This window comes from Brassica rapa, chromosome A04, assembly GCF_000309985.2.
Source record: "Brassica rapa cultivar Chiifu-401-42 chromosome A04, CAAS_Brap_v3.01, whole genome shotgun sequence".
Classification (NCBI taxonomy): domain Eukaryota; kingdom Viridiplantae; phylum Streptophyta; class Magnoliopsida; order Brassicales; family Brassicaceae; genus Brassica; species Brassica rapa.
The window spans coordinates 11,812,694-11,828,236 of record NC_024798.2 but is presented as its reverse complement, the minus strand read 5'-3'; the positions used below and the strand labels follow the sequence as shown (position 1 = coordinate 11,828,236).

Below are 15,543 nucleotides of genomic sequence, written 5' to 3'. Positions count from 1 at the left end.
TTACCCCATAATACGTTGTTGTGCTTAAAAGCCTTACAAGCTAACCAAAATTCCAACCTTGGCTTTTAGTTTACTGAGACAGAGAATCTTCTTTTTTTTAGTATATTTTTTAATTAAACAAAGAATGAATGAATGAACATTTACAAAGAATCCTCTAGACTATGCTCCGAATGGTAACTGCGGTTTAAGCAGAGCGGGACAAACGGTTCAACTGCGGTGCGGTTTTAACAATTATAAATATATATATATATATATATATATATGGTATATGCAGAGATTTTTGTTACTGTTAACTGCGGTGCGGAGCGGGGCAGTTTCAAACATTCAAAGCCTATATTTACGAAGTGATTTTACCACATGTATTATCTACAATCAATTCAACAAAACAAATATAACATGACTACTGAAATTGATGACATGACTTCCAAAAAAATTGTAATTAACATAATTTCAGTGTATGAATAATAAGGCTACAAAAATTTTCAAATATCATCAATGAAATTTAAGAAAACAAATATGACATGAATAATTTGAAAGTTTAATTTGAAATTATCCATGTCATAAATGAAATTAAATTAAATCAACATTAAATGACATGGCTACAAAATTGATAACAGTAACATTCAACATACAAGTGTATACCATACATATTATTCATATGACAATGTTAATTAAATAAATAGTACTAGACTTTGACCCGCCCGACTGGACGGGTATTTTATTTTATGTTTTTAGTTTTTTTAGTTTATATTAAATGATGTATTTGTAGTATTTAAACAAAAATTTATATTGAAAATTAATCTTTGCAGTTTTAATAAAAATTAAAATTAAAAATTTAACAAAACATTATGATATAAATTTTATCCTAATTAAAATAATATAGAGGTGAGTCATAATTGTTTCCATTTTCAAAATTTTAGCATCCCTTAAAAACAAAGAAAATAAATTTATAAATACATAAGATATATAAACATATTTGGAACTATAATATCTACTAAAATAAATTTGTTAAAGAAAAATAATATTGCGCTGTTGTTGTTTATTTCTAGAGCTTGACACGTGACCGTATAAATATTTGCTTTCACTTTAAATTTTTTCTTTGTACTAATGGTATAATATATATTTGTAAATTAAAATGTATTACATAATTGTTAATATAACATTTTAAAGCATAACAATTTTATTTATTACTTTGAATAATTATATTTTGTGATTTTAATTGTCTATTATATCACAATGTGTCATATTTTTTTTTTTTTGTCATCAACTTTACAGACTCATGTTGACTCTGTAAACCAAACTGGGAGATCTTGATCCATGTGAACTACAAAAGACGTTTTCTTCCTAGCACTGCGGGCTAAGCTATCTGCCTTCTTGTTTTGCGTTCTTGGTACATAGATAATCTCTGCTCGGAAAAAATTCTCTTTCAGGCTGTTTATATCTTCCAAATAACTTGCAAATGCTGGCCATTCTTCTGGTTCTGAAACCATCTTCACCAATTGAGAACAATCCGTTGCAAACGTAACCTGAAATTGTCGTAAGTTTTTCATACATTCCATTGCCCATAATAAAGCTTCCATCTCCGCATGAAGAGGAGTAAGGGAAGCCCGAACATTTCTTGCACCCATCAAACCCGCAAATCCTTCTAGAGTATTGTACCATCCTTGACCTGAAAAAACCTCATTCTCTTTCCAGGATCCATCCGTAAAACACCATCTTCCTGAAATTGACGGAAGAATCGTAGCCTCTACCTGTGGACTCCTCTTATGATCAGTCAGTATTTGTGCCTCAGCCCAGAGTTTTGATTCTGTTTCTGCCAGTTTAAGGGTATCCAACGGATCCACATCCAAATTACTAAAGACTTTATTATTTCTTCCTTTCCATATATACCATAGTATCCATGCAAACTGATGATCCTCCATCTGTGGAACAATTCTCCAAAAGAGATGATCCATATTCACAAAGAGAGAACTTATTGGAAACATATCTGGATTTGTTGGAATCTTTGAAAGAGCCATGTCTGAAGTGCAGGAGGACATTCAAAGAATACATGGTTGATCGATTCCTCCTCAGCTCCACATCTTGCACAAATGATATCTCCGGGTATCCCTCGCTTATGCAGATTCTTCTTGACTGTTATACACCCTGTCACCAATTGCCATAGAAAATGCTTAATCTTTGGTGGGCACCGTATTTTCCAACAATATGCCTTCAACATATCCACTGTGGGTCCAAACACTAATTCTGGCTTTTCCTTATCTGGGTATATCCTTTCAACCTGATATCCAGATTTAACCGTGTATTTTCCATTATTTGTGAAATGCCATCCATCTTTGTCTGCCATCCGAGTTCTACTCAATGGTATACTTTCTATTAATTTCACATCCTGTGGGTCCACCAAAGCCTGAAGCACCGGCGAATTCCATCTTCGCAAATGAGGATCAATAAGATAATCCACTGTAAGGTCTGGGTAAAGATTGTGTTGATTTTTATTTGCTGGTCTCGGGCGAGTGGTTGTGAGCCAAGGATCATTCCATACGGATATAGAAGATCACAATGTGTCATATAAAAAATTCAATATTTATAACTAATTGGACTTATATTATGAAAGCACTATACTAATAATATATGAATAAAGTATTTTATATTTTACTTATATTTTATATAAATTGATTATGATGTGTAATTTTATTATTTTATTATTTATTACTAACAAATATTAAAAATATTTAATATGTTAATATAAAATATATTAGTAAATCCATTTTGGTTAACATTTGATTAAGCACATATACTATTTAAATTAGGAAAAAGATATTAAATGCTTAAATCTATTTTTTAAATTAAAAAAATACAAACATACTTAAATATATGTTCAATAAATATTACTATAGCATTTTAATGTAAATAAATGGTAAAATTAAGGGGTATTTTTATTTTGTACTTTTCTTTTAATAATATAGATAGTTTTATTAATAAGTGGAGTATGAGCATGAGCATTGAGTGAGTTACCATCACTGAAAACTTATGAGAGAGCTAAAGTACGACACCAACACGTCAATGGCGTTTTGTTGATTCACAAAGGTAGCGTTAATAATTGCTTATTTAAAATCATATTTAATTTTGACCCCCAAAAATTAATATTAACCATTATAATCCCACCATATATTTGGTCCAAACAACCACCTTATATAATATGCCAAGGTATTTAATATCTACTTTATAAATTTATAAGTATATGTATGGTTCTTGGTCTTTATAAATGTACATTTTTTGTTAACCGTAAACACGTAGTTAACCAATATTGTTTAAAAGCAATTTTTCTTTAAAAAGAACACGTAGACTACGTGTTTAGGAAATCACACAATTTAAGCTAAGTGGTTATTCCATGCTCCCTGTCACACATATCACCGCTCACCTATCACTTACTTACCATATCTCACTTATATATAGATCATAATATTATTTACATCTTGCATATCCCTTCATATACAATTCTACATCTTGCAAAGTAAAATCAAAATGCTCTTGAAAGACGAACTATGGTAAACTTACGGCCGGATGTTATATCCTTCAAAAAGCACGTCACAGTCTATAGGTTTGACATACATCTTTTGTTTGGGTATGTCAATTCCAATGTTGTGTCCCTGAAATGCGGTAATCTCGAATAAGTTTTCTCCGTCTGCTAGTCTTTCTTTTACTCTCAGACATAAGACGTAGGGGAGAACCCAAGCAGTAGCGGCCCTCAGCTCTCAGTCCCCCACGTCTTCTGTATGAACGTAAACGAAACACTAGCAGACAGATCAAATTTATTTGGGATTGCCGCATTTCAGGGACACAACACTGGAATTAACATACCTAAACAAAAGATGTATGTCAAATTATAGACTGTGACGTGCTTTTGAAGGATATAAGGACGAGCTAAGCCATCCAAATCCATAAATTTGATGTTCTTGTTTCTACAAAGGCTAATTTCTTATGTTTTTCTTCTTCTTAGTATCATCTTATTTTACTCGTTCCTTGAGTGAAATACAACCAATGTCTTTTCTACAAAGGCTAATTTATACGAAGACTAATTTCTTATGTAAATTTGATGTTCTTGTTTCTACGAAGGCTAATTTCTACAAAGACTAATTTCTTAGGCTTTTCTTCTTCTTAGTATCATGTCATTTAATGTTGATTTAATTTAATTTCATTTATGACATGGATCATTTAATGTCGTATAAATCAACATTAAACAAAACAAAAAAAAATCAAATATCATCAATTGGAATTTAACAAAACAAAATTTAATTTCATTTATGACATGGCTACTGAATTAATGTTGATTTAATTCAATTTAGCAAAATAAATATGACATGTATAATTTCATTTAATGTTGATTTATATTATTGGCAAACTTATTAGAATATGATAATAATTCATATATTACATTCAATATTTATATTTCTTTTTGGTAATTTTTTTTTAAATATGATAATAACTCATACATCATCTACAAAATAAATATATTCATAATAACATTTCAAATTTTGAAATATTATTATTTTTGTATAATTGTACAATTTGTATTACTAAAAATTTCAAAAATTTCTACAATTTAAAAAAATAATAATATCTAATCATAAGATCATTAGTTTCTTATATATCTACAAATTTTATAAATATTGTATAGGCTAAAATTTTGAAAATTATACAATTTTATATCATTTTTATTAGTTTCATACAAATTGATTTAATATATATCAAATCTATATTAAATATTAGTAAGAAAATAATAAAATCTATAATATTTAATAAAATTTATTTTTAAATATAAGTTAGATTTAAAAAAAAATTTACTGCACATGGTGCAGGAAAACACCTAGTTATTTGAAAGAAACTATAAAATAACAGATAGAATACTATGGTCCTTAAAATCTACTACTATCATTTTGTATATACCTCCGGCCCAACTACGAAGTATCCCTGCCAGCTTATAACTACCATTATACTTCAAAGAGAAAATCCTATTACAGCCTCCTATTAAAACACTTTAGTATTTTTTAATGAAGTCTGTGAAACACTCTTTGATCAAGCACAAGTCTTGTGGAAATTTATACAAAGACAATTACAAATTAGGGTTTAGTCTCAGGTGGAATGTTGAGCTGAGACAATCTCAAGTTACACAACTCCTGATGAAAGACGGAGAGTAAGCTAGCTTCCAAAAGCACAAGAAAAATGGTAGAGAAATCGTATACTAAACAAGAAAAAAAAACTCAAAAGGCTTGGGTTGCAGAAGCGTAAAAGTAATGAATGTTTGGACTACTTCTGATATTAGAACCATCGGTGCCCATACTCTGTAAACCATTTCTATTTTTGATATTCGTCAGAAATTTCTGTCTTGTTGGAAATTTGTATGTTGGAATTTCTTCGAAAATTTATCAGATAGCCTGAGAAAATTCCGACGAAATTCTTTCCCGACAAGATAGAACCGACGATCTTTTCAGTTGGAAATTTATTGAAAATAGATTTTTCAACAAATTTCCAACGAAATCCTCCATAATAATTAGTTTGTTTTCTTGAAGTGATATAAGAAGAATCTGTTTGGAGTGTTCTTCAAGGGAGATTAACCTTGGAGGCGGCTTAAGGGAAATATTGTAAAAGAAATAATCGACATTACGTAATAAGGGAGATTGATTTATTCGCTGAAGAATACAAAATGAAAGAATCTATTGTAGATTGTTGGGTCTAAGTTTTCCTCTAAAGTATAAAGAGGGTGTGGACATCGAATGTGTTGGTTAACACACAAAAAGAGCTTTTAGTTGAGAGAGTTTTGGTGAATCCTTTTTAGGTGAAGCTAAATACTAAGGGGTTGGAAGTGTGAGTGGTTCAAGAGACCTAATACTAGTCTTTGAACACAAGTGTCTAGTTCAACAAGTAAATGTTCGTATTGAACTTGATGAAGAATTGCTTTTACATGAAACTTGTATGTTCGAAATATTAATCTAGTCGTATTGAAATGAATTTTCATTGTGTTATTTTGTTTTCTAGTTCATGTATAAGATAACTCACATTTACATATGACCCTTCAACTTCTTACACATTTCTGCTTCTACAGATATTACTAAATTAGTTTATATTTTCATCCCTATTCAAAAACTCGCCCAAATCATTGATAAAAGAGACGATTATTCGTTCTTCGTTATCTCACCGTGGTGAATCAAAAGTGGGTAGACTTTGTTACTACCGTTGGAACCTTACCTCTTTATGATTAAATTGAAATTAATAATATGAAGTCAAATATGTAAAGGGAAAACATACACACCAAAAATAAAATTCCAAACAAAAAAATTACTCTCTCTCTAAAAGATATATAAGAATAGAGAGAGAGAGAGAGAGAGAGAGAGAGAGAGAGAGAGAGAGAGAGAGAAAGAGAGAGAGAGAGAGAGAGAGAGAGAGAGAGAGAGAGAGAGAGAGAGAGAGAGAGAGAGAGAGAGAGAGAGAGAGAGAGAGAGAAAGGGAGAGGGAGAGAGAGAGAGAGAAACTCACCTCTTTTTATTTAATCTCTTGTTTTTAAATAAAAAGAATATTTTCAGCACTAAACAAATATTATCTACTTCATATATTAAATAAGTTATTTGTATTTAGAATGCATCCCAAAATATTACTTATTTTGAGAATACTTTTAGAAAATTTATTACCCAGATCTTTCATTTAACTAATATATGTATTTAAAACATGCTAAAAGGTAAAAATTTGGATGTTATTTAGAGCATAGCGATTAGTCGCCAACCCAAACCGGATTCACTTTGATGACCTTTTACAAACCACAGACGGTATACAGTTAAATCAGGATATCATATGGAAAAGTTGTACCCTGATTTGGGAATGCAACAATATACTTTTGGACCGGACACAAAGACTCTTATAGCTTTCTCATGGAAACTTCAATGTTATCCGAAATTATAACACTTTGTTTGACAGGTTTTATCGGGCATTTTACCGGTTATAAAGAATATTTGGGCTCGGGGTATTGAATGTGATCACTCAGTGTCCAATTTGTGGAGACGAGGAAGAACCAGCAAGCAATGTGATTTTTGAGTGTCCAATAGCACTTCAAACCTGGGTGCTTTCAAATATCCATTTCATTCTAGGAATTTCTCGAGTCCCTCAGTCTTTACCAATATGGACTACTTATTTTGGAGGCTCCCAAATGAACCGAATTTAAGCTATTAGCCATGGATAATGTGTTATATTTGAAAAAAATTAAAATGATAAATTCTTTATAATAAAACAAAGACGCCACCAGAGAAATTCTACGTATAGCTGAGATTGAAAGGACATTGTGGACGGAAGCGCAAATCAAGGATTTTTCAGTTGTGAGAGAATATACCACTTCCTATGGGAGTCTTTAGTTCAGCAATGCGAATTAGTGCTATCTTGATGGATCCTGCAATCTATTCAGAACAAGGATGGTTTTGCAGGAAAAAAGGAGTAACCGAAACTATGATGGGTGGCATGAGCATGATTATCCGTAGGAGCTTATCACATTTACATGCAGAATGTGAAGCGTTGATTTGGACGATTGAGTGCATGAAGACCTTTTATATTTCAGAAGTGGTGTTTGCAACATATTGTTGTCCACTAGTGAAAATGGTGTCTACACCGATAGAATAGTCGGCCGTCATTACACATATGGAAGGATTTTTGTGATGTAAGACGTTCTTTCCTTCTTTTGATATCTGACATATTTCAAGGGCAATAACTACATTAGTGGACAAACTAGCATGCAGTGCTCAGAATCTGCCTTCTGCTATGGTTTATGTCAATTCATTTCTACCGTACTGGCCATCAAGCTTGGATTCTTTTTAGTGTAGAATAAATTAGCCTTTTGTTGCAAAAAAAATGAACACTCAAGGGAAGAAAAAACATTGATAAAATCCGCAAACTGTTATCTCTTTCTTATTAGTCCTACTATCTGATTTAATTATTTAAAATTCAACTGTACAATTGCATTTTAGTCTCAGACTTGTATGATGTATTTGTAAACTTTGATTCCTAGTTTTGAGAAACTCTGTCATATGTTTTTCCACAGCATACTATCTATAATTTATGTCTCCACCTATAAAGGAGCATCACAGTATTAGATGGGTTTGTGAATTAAGTCATATACATTCCTTAAATTATCTTTCAAACATAATCTCTCCTTTGTCATCCGTGTCTGAAATTATAGCCGTCAAACTAACTAAACTAACTAAATCAGAATATCAAGTGGAACGGATTTATCCAGACAGAGAACGGCCACCTTTACTGATTGGGCCAACGATTGATGTCTTGAAGGCTTACTGCTGGAAAATAAGGTGCCCACCAAAGCTAAAACATTTCTTATGGCAATTAGTGACAGGGTGCATAGCGGTACGGAAAAATTTACATGCAAGGGGAATGCAAGGGGATATTGGTTGTGTACGATGTGGAGCTCCCGAGGAATCTATAAACCATGTGTTTTTTGAATACCCTCCAGCTGTTCAAGTTTGGGCCCTTTCGAAAATACCATCAAATCGAGATGTTTTTCCAACGAACGCCCTCTTTACAAACATCGATCATCTATTCTCGAGAGTTTTTCCGCAGATGGAAGATCATCAGTTTGCATGGATACTTTGGTACATTTGGAAAGGTAGAAATAATAAGGTTTTCAGTAATTTGGACATGGATCCTATGGACACGCTAAAATTGGCTGAAACAGAATCCACATTGTGGGCTGAGGCACAAGTAAAGAATGACCAGAGGACACCATCACCATCAATAGCTACGGTACTGTCGTCGATCCCAGGAAGATGGTGTTTTACGGATGGCTCGTGGAAGGAGGGTGTTAATTTTTCAGGACAAGGTTGGTTCAGTACTTTGGAAGGTTTTGATGGTTTGTTGGGGGCTCGAAATGTGAGGGCTACTCTCTCGCCTCTCCATGCAGAAATGGAAGCATTATTATGGGCAATGGAATGTATGAAGAACTTGCGTCAATTTCAAGTTACGTTTGCAACGGATTGTTCTCAACTGGTGAAGATGGTTTCGGAACCAGAGGAATGGCCAGCTTTTGCAAATTATTTGGAAGATATCAAGATCCTGAAGGAGAGCTTCACCCGATCAGAGCTCATCTATGTACCACGGACGCACAATTCAAAGACGGATAGTCTAGCACACAGTGCTCGAAATCAACCGTCTTTCGTCGTTCACATGGATGCAGATCACCCAGTTTGGTTCACAGAGTCAGTATGAGTCTGTATTTTGATGACAAAAAAAAACTAACTAAACATATAATCAAGATTAATATATACAATCAGTTAAAAAATAAGTATAACAAAATATAATTTCAACTTGAAAAATAATATATAAAAAGTTAAAATTTAAAAAAGACAGGTTATCATATATACACAAATTTCAACTAAAACATGAGTGAGAAACATATACTAGGTGTTGTGCCAGCACATGCGAGCATAATTTTTTTATTGATACTTAATTATAATTTGTTATTAGTTTAAAAATAAAAAGGTCAATAAAACTTTAAATTTATAATATTTTATGAATATTTCAGTTTCTTAATTTTTATATTTCATTGATTTAAAAACATTATTTTAGGATAACAACATTATTGTTTTTTTTTATTTTAGATGTGTTTTTTTATTTTTAATCAATTTTTATTACATTAATTTACAAACAATTATCTAATCAAATAAACAAATATAATTTTGTTTAACAAATAATTATCAACAATATAAACAGTATATTATATTATAATAAACTGGTTTCCAAACAATATATTTTTATGATATTTATTTTAAAATAATTCATTCCCAATAAAAATATTTAGAAAAATAAAAACAAATAAATATTAAAATTTTCAACTTAAATAACAAATAAATGTTCTTGCAACCGAATAATATGAATTAAAAATAAAATACCACGAAAAATCACATTAAGAGACAAATATAAATCAAATTTATTTTTATTGCTTATATACCTCGTTTTAGTATTTTAATACTAAAATAAATTTACTAATTTTAAAAACTATGCCATGATGTATTGCGTCTATAAAAAAATTAAAAACTATTATTATATGCGCATATATATTACTAATTATAAAAATTAAAAAAAAATAAGAAAGAATATGTAGATAAACACAAAATAAATACAGGGAATTATCCTCTCTTTTTTTCCAAAAACGTTTTCTATTTTATTTTTTAAAGATAATTTGTATAATATTTAATTTATAATCAATTAAATAATAAATTATATAATTATTCATTAAAAATATCAAAAATTATTTAGTCTATATTAAAAATATAACTCAACCTAAAATCATGGAGAACATGACAAATAAGCAAATTCACTTCTCAAATAATAGTATAGATATGCATCTAAGTTGAAGCTCCATATCAAAGTCATATACTATCACAAGGATCAATTTTTAACACAAGCATACAGAAATACAAAACTTCATTTAGTTCAAGTAACAGCTTTGAATACACACAAAACATGACATCAAACCAATCCATTGTTATTACTGTGTAAAATTAATGAACACACAAATATTACAATCCACAACAGAACATATATAACACAATTCTTCTATAAGATATACAACAACAAACAAACACACTTAGATATCAAAGACCAACCACTAATAAAATAAATATAGGTTTAAAATGGATAAAAAATATTTTTTCCCTCTCAAAATGGGCCTATCGGGAAGGGCTTCCATCCGAATTGAAAGAGCGTGAGAGCCAGACGTCCTTAGGCGCATGTGACATGGATTCCAAACTCTAGAACAACTCTGGTTATTAATAAAAAGACAAAAGTAACCTTTCATGAGAAACGCAGGAGCACCACACCAACCCTCATCGCCGTCTATCTCTGTTCTGCTTGAGAGAGTCATAGTCTCGTCTCTATCGCCTTTCTTTCCAACTCACTACACGCCAAAGCTTAATACCTTCTCTCTCTATGGCTTCCTCTCTCACCGCCGCTGGTACTCAGCCCTCTGCTCCTTCTTTCTCCGGCCTCCGCCGCACTTGCCCCAAGCTCGACGCCGCCGTCTCCTTCTCCCACCGCGTCAACTCCTCTATCCGTCTCGTTTCCTCCTCGCAGCGGTCTCCTAGAGGCGTTGTCGCCATGGCCGGATCCGGAAAGGTGCTTTCATCTCTATAAAGAATCATATGATTCAATGCTTAGCTTTGGTTTCTCGAGAGAACATGTTTTAGTTTGCTATCATCATGTCTGATCCCTACTTGGTTTGGTTTCTCTCTTATGTTGCAGTTTTTCGTTGGAGGAAACTGGAAGTGTGTAAGTACAATTGTCCCTAAGGAATCTTTCATCTCTCTTTTCTCTCTCACTGAAACTAACAGTCTCTTGTGGCATGTATGTGTTCTAGAACGGGACTAAGGACACCATCACCAAGCTTGTCTCTGATCTCAACACTGCCACCTTGGAATCAGATGTTGGTGAGACTTTCTGCTCTACTCTTCCTTCCTATCATTTAAATCCCTATGTAATGTTATTTAATGGGAGGACCATTTGCTTTTTGTTAATGATATGTGGTAGATGTGGTTGTGTCGCCTCCATTTGTGTACATCGACCAAGTCAAATCTTCCTTGACGGACCGTATTGAAATATCTGGTCAGAACTCTTGGGTTGGTAAAGGTGGTGCCTTCACTGGTGAAATCAGCGTGGAACAGCTCAAAGACATTGGCTGCAAGTGGGTCATTCTTGGCCATTCCGAAAGGAGGCATGTCATCGGTGAAAAGGATGAGGTTAGTTAATAAAAATTTATAACTAGTTAGTTTGTTCATTTAAAAAAAGTTTTGTTAAGGCAATGTATGCTATGTTCTCTCAATAGTTTATCGGGAAGAAAGCTGCTTACGCGTTGAGTGAGGGTCTTGGAGTAATAGCTTGTATCGGGGAGAAGCTAGAAGAGAGGGAAGCAGGCAAGACTTTTGATGTTTGCTTCGACCAATTAAAGGCCTTTGCTGGTATTTTCACTCTCCTATTTTCCCTTTTTTTTGGTACTACTTTAATAATGTTTCATTTATATATTTGTGTGGGTTTTTCAGATGCAGTGCCTAGCTGGGACAAGGTAGTGGTTGCATACGAGCCAGTATGGGCAATTGGAACTGGCAAAGTTGCATCTCCTCAGCAAGCACAGGAAGTCCATGTAGCTGTCCGTGATTGGCTCAAGAAGAATGTCTCTGAAGAAGTCGCTTCCAAAACGAGGATCATATACGGAGGTGCGTTTTAGTTTAGTTTAGTTGTCCACCCCCATGAAGTCAAACTGTATGATCTGATTGTTTTCATTTACAACTGTCAGGTTCTGTCAATGGAGGCAACTGCGCAGAGCTTGCCAAAGAAGAAGACATTGATGGTTTTCTTGTCGGCGGTGCCTCCTTGAAGGTTAGTTAGTGTTAGTTTAGCTGTGAATACTGCGGTTGGTTGGTTGGTTGAATATAATGTAACCCCACGTTTGATGTGTGACTATAGGGACCTGAGTTTGCGACCATTGTGAACTCAGTCACGTCAAAGAAAGTTGCTGCTTGATTGAGACAACTTTCCGCACGTCTCCACGGAACGGATGAGATGATGAAATAAAAGGGAGGTTTGCGAGCTTGTCGTTGTTGTGTTCTCACTTGTTCTTGAACTAATAATGAAAACAAAAATTGATTCATGAGTTCTGGTTTGAAGGGAGTTTAGTTCTGCAACAGAGAAAAAAGGTCTTTGGTTTAAGATCTTGTAACTTATAAAGTGTTTAAATTATTTACTTGTGAATTTATTTTCTATAAAATCTTAAAAACAATTCTCAAGCCACACATTTAAAAGTGTAATAAGCCCTCTCAACGGAGGTCAGTGTTGAAGTCTTTTGTGATGAATCTTGATAGTTAAATTGTCTTCTCAAGAAGAATTGTATACAATCAATCCTTTTGTTAATGTTGTTTTCTTTTTTTTTTTTTTTTTTTTTTTGCAATTGTCTAGTGTTAAATTCAAACTAATGTGGTCCACTTCTTTCTTGTAAAGGGGAGATCTAATGACTAAATCATTGTAAGTTGAGCTGAGTAGAATACGTATGACAAGAAGAAAGATTGTCTAGATGGTACAATGCATGAACAAAAAAAAAAGTCTGTTTATAAACTCTAAACTTCCTCGAGACTGAACTTAAAACTCTCTCAAAACGCCCAAAAGACCGAGTCTATAGTAACTGCAAAGAGGCAAAAAGGCTCTTTTTCTAGTTCTTCTTGCTCTTTGATTTCCCAGACAATGACTTGGCCAAATGAGTTCCCTGAAGGCACAAACAACACACACACTTCAATCCCAACGAAGAGGAAACAAACTCTAAAAACGAGAGAGAGAAAGAGAGAGATGCAAACCTCGAGCCACTCGTCCATTGATGCGTCCGTAGACCTTGTTCCTACTTCCACCTTTGACACCTTTTTGGTTTTCTGGAAACAGAGGGAGATTTGTCAGATAAAATTCCACAAAATAAGATTAAACACACACAATTTGAAATGTTCAAAACAGGTTGTTGGGAATAGCATTGGTGATGGGTTTTACCTTGGTGAGACGCTGAACTTGGCTGTATGCCCATAGACCGAGGAGGAGGAGGAGAGCAATCCCAAGTGTTATGAGGAAGACAGACTCACCGCTGAGAAGACCTCCGGATTCAACAACCTCAATGGTTCCATTGTAGAAGACACTCTGGTATGGCTTCCCTTCCACGTCGTAGATGACATAACCCACCAGATCAAATGCTCCAGGCTGTGCAAAATTAAAGCAAGACGGAGTTAGTTTACTGTTATTTATTTAAAATGTGTGTTTAGTTGTGGGGGGTGTGTGTGTACCTGTAGGTACTGGCTAACAGCAAAGACGTAGGGGAATGTTGCTTGAACAGAAGTTGGGATGGAGGCATTGTTGTATCTCTGCAAAAATGAAAGGAGGTGGCGGCATGAGAAGATGGCAAATTATGTTGAAATTACAAAACAAGAAGAGACGAAAGGTGTTTTGGAAGAGGAAAGTTACCTGCAGGGTAAGATTCTGAACCAACAACTTGTGATCATAAGGAAGATGGACGCTAGCTCTAATTCCCATCACACCAACGGTAGGTTTCCCTGTAATGTCACACACACAGAGGCGATATTGGGTATATTTAGAAGATTGTTTTTGTTAACAAGCAACAGAAACACACAAAGGGGGAACAGGTACCATCGTTTTTGAGAGCAACAAGGAGCTCAGTCTCTTCACCCGCTGGAACCACTGCAGCAGGAGGAAAACAAATGGGAATTATCTTTAAGGAATCCCAATAAACAACGGGGGAAAATGTGTTACCTCTGGCACTGTTATGGGGGAAAACACAGACAGTTTCAACTCCTGGAGCTGAGGTCAAGTTGATATCCAAGTCCTGGTCATCTTCGTCAGCAGCAGAATCACTGTGTTCTCCGACAACATCGTCAACAAGACTGGAATGATCATCGTCCGCTTGACTTCTAGCAACTGTGAAACGGGATAGTAATAAGAAACAAAACGCATCAGGTCCATTCTATTAAAAAAAAAAAAGAAGAAGAATACAAATCATTGATCTAACGATATATCCTGATACATAGAAGAAGTTGTAATTCAAAACGTTACAGGTAATTAGAAAATTTTCGTGAATCAAAGACATGCAGCACGAATACACTATAATACAAAATCTTACGCTAATTGGCAATTCGATCTAAGATACATGTTAGATTTGTAAATATCTCAACGACAGTCTTGCGATTGGCAGCAGCAACACACATAGAACGACAGATTGTTATTATTGTTATAAGTCGCGAGCAATCGGATCAATAACTAGGATTCAGGATCTAGATCCGTTCAGGAACATCAGATCGGAACCAACCCCGAAACTAGAAGAATGCGACGATTTTTAAAAACGGATCTAGATCCACAACACAAGATAACCAATGAGAAAGAGAAGGAGGGGAGACCTTGGAGCAGAGGAGATGCGAGGAGAAGGAGAGCCAGAAACAAAACCCTAACATTCATCTTCATCTTCTTCTTCGCCTCTCTCTTTTTCTTTTTTCTTGTTTCCCTCTGGTCAACGGCAATTTCACAAGGAGAACAACAAACACTCGTCCTCGATCGATGATGCTATTTATGCTAATGCAACCAATAAGATAATTATTATTATTTCTGAATGAAAAAAATCACAACCATAGAAACTCGACGAAACGACAGCGTTTCCCCTTTTTTGTCTTTCATTTGAGGATTTGTTACTTTGTTTATAATAATATACATCACACAATTACTTATAACCAGAACGAGTCAGCTCTGGTGGTAAAGGGGTTGCGGCTGTAACTTCCGCCACCCGGGTTCGATTCGTGCTGGGAGGGACTATTTACATTGCTTGGGTTCCCGGCAAAGAGGTGAAAACATCACACAATTACTTGTTTCTCTTATGGATAATTACATAACTACGATGTTTATCTTCTAAAATATTGTAGGTCTTCTATATGGAGTGAGCTTGTTCTCCTTGGGTGCAAATAT

The 15,543-nt window shown here is 34.0% G+C and overlaps 2 protein-coding genes across 3 annotated transcripts; one reads left to right on the top strand and one right to left on the bottom strand.

The window, feature by feature from the left end:
- The first annotated feature begins 10,838 nt into the window (after nucleotides 1-10,838).
- On the top strand, nucleotides 10,839-12,835 carry LOC103864252 (triosephosphate isomerase, chloroplastic). Its single transcript, XM_009142010.3, has 8 exons — nucleotides 10,839-11,163; nucleotides 11,290-11,316; nucleotides 11,405-11,474; nucleotides 11,575-11,783; nucleotides 11,870-12,002; nucleotides 12,084-12,257; nucleotides 12,338-12,420; nucleotides 12,508-12,835. Exons 1-8 carry the CDS (start codon nucleotides 10,978-10,980, stop codon nucleotides 12,562-12,564), a joined length of 939 nt encoding a protein of 312 aa, XP_009140258.1. The 5' UTR covers nucleotides 10,839-10,977; the 3' UTR covers nucleotides 12,565-12,835.
- Nucleotides 12,836-13,038: 203 nt separating this feature from the next.
- LOC103864251 (translocon-associated protein subunit alpha) lies at nucleotides 13,039-15,198 on the bottom strand. Of its 2 annotated transcripts, XM_009142009.3 has the most exons (8): nucleotides 14,985-15,198; nucleotides 14,344-14,508; nucleotides 14,221-14,271; nucleotides 14,038-14,126; nucleotides 13,860-13,937; nucleotides 13,573-13,776; nucleotides 13,389-13,460; nucleotides 13,039-13,300 (listed from the first exon to the last, which is right to left on the bottom strand). In XM_009142009.3, exons 1-8 carry the CDS (start codon nucleotides 15,046-15,048, stop codon nucleotides 13,247-13,249), a joined length of 777 nt encoding a protein of 258 aa, XP_009140257.1. In that variant the 5' UTR covers nucleotides 15,049-15,198; the 3' UTR covers nucleotides 13,039-13,246. The 2 variants fall into 2 exon arrangements, with proteins under 2 accessions (XP_009140257.1, XP_033145798.1); XM_033289907.1 differs by having other exon boundaries at nucleotides 14,221-14,508.
- Between the last annotated feature and the right edge of the window lie 345 nt (nucleotides 15,199-15,543).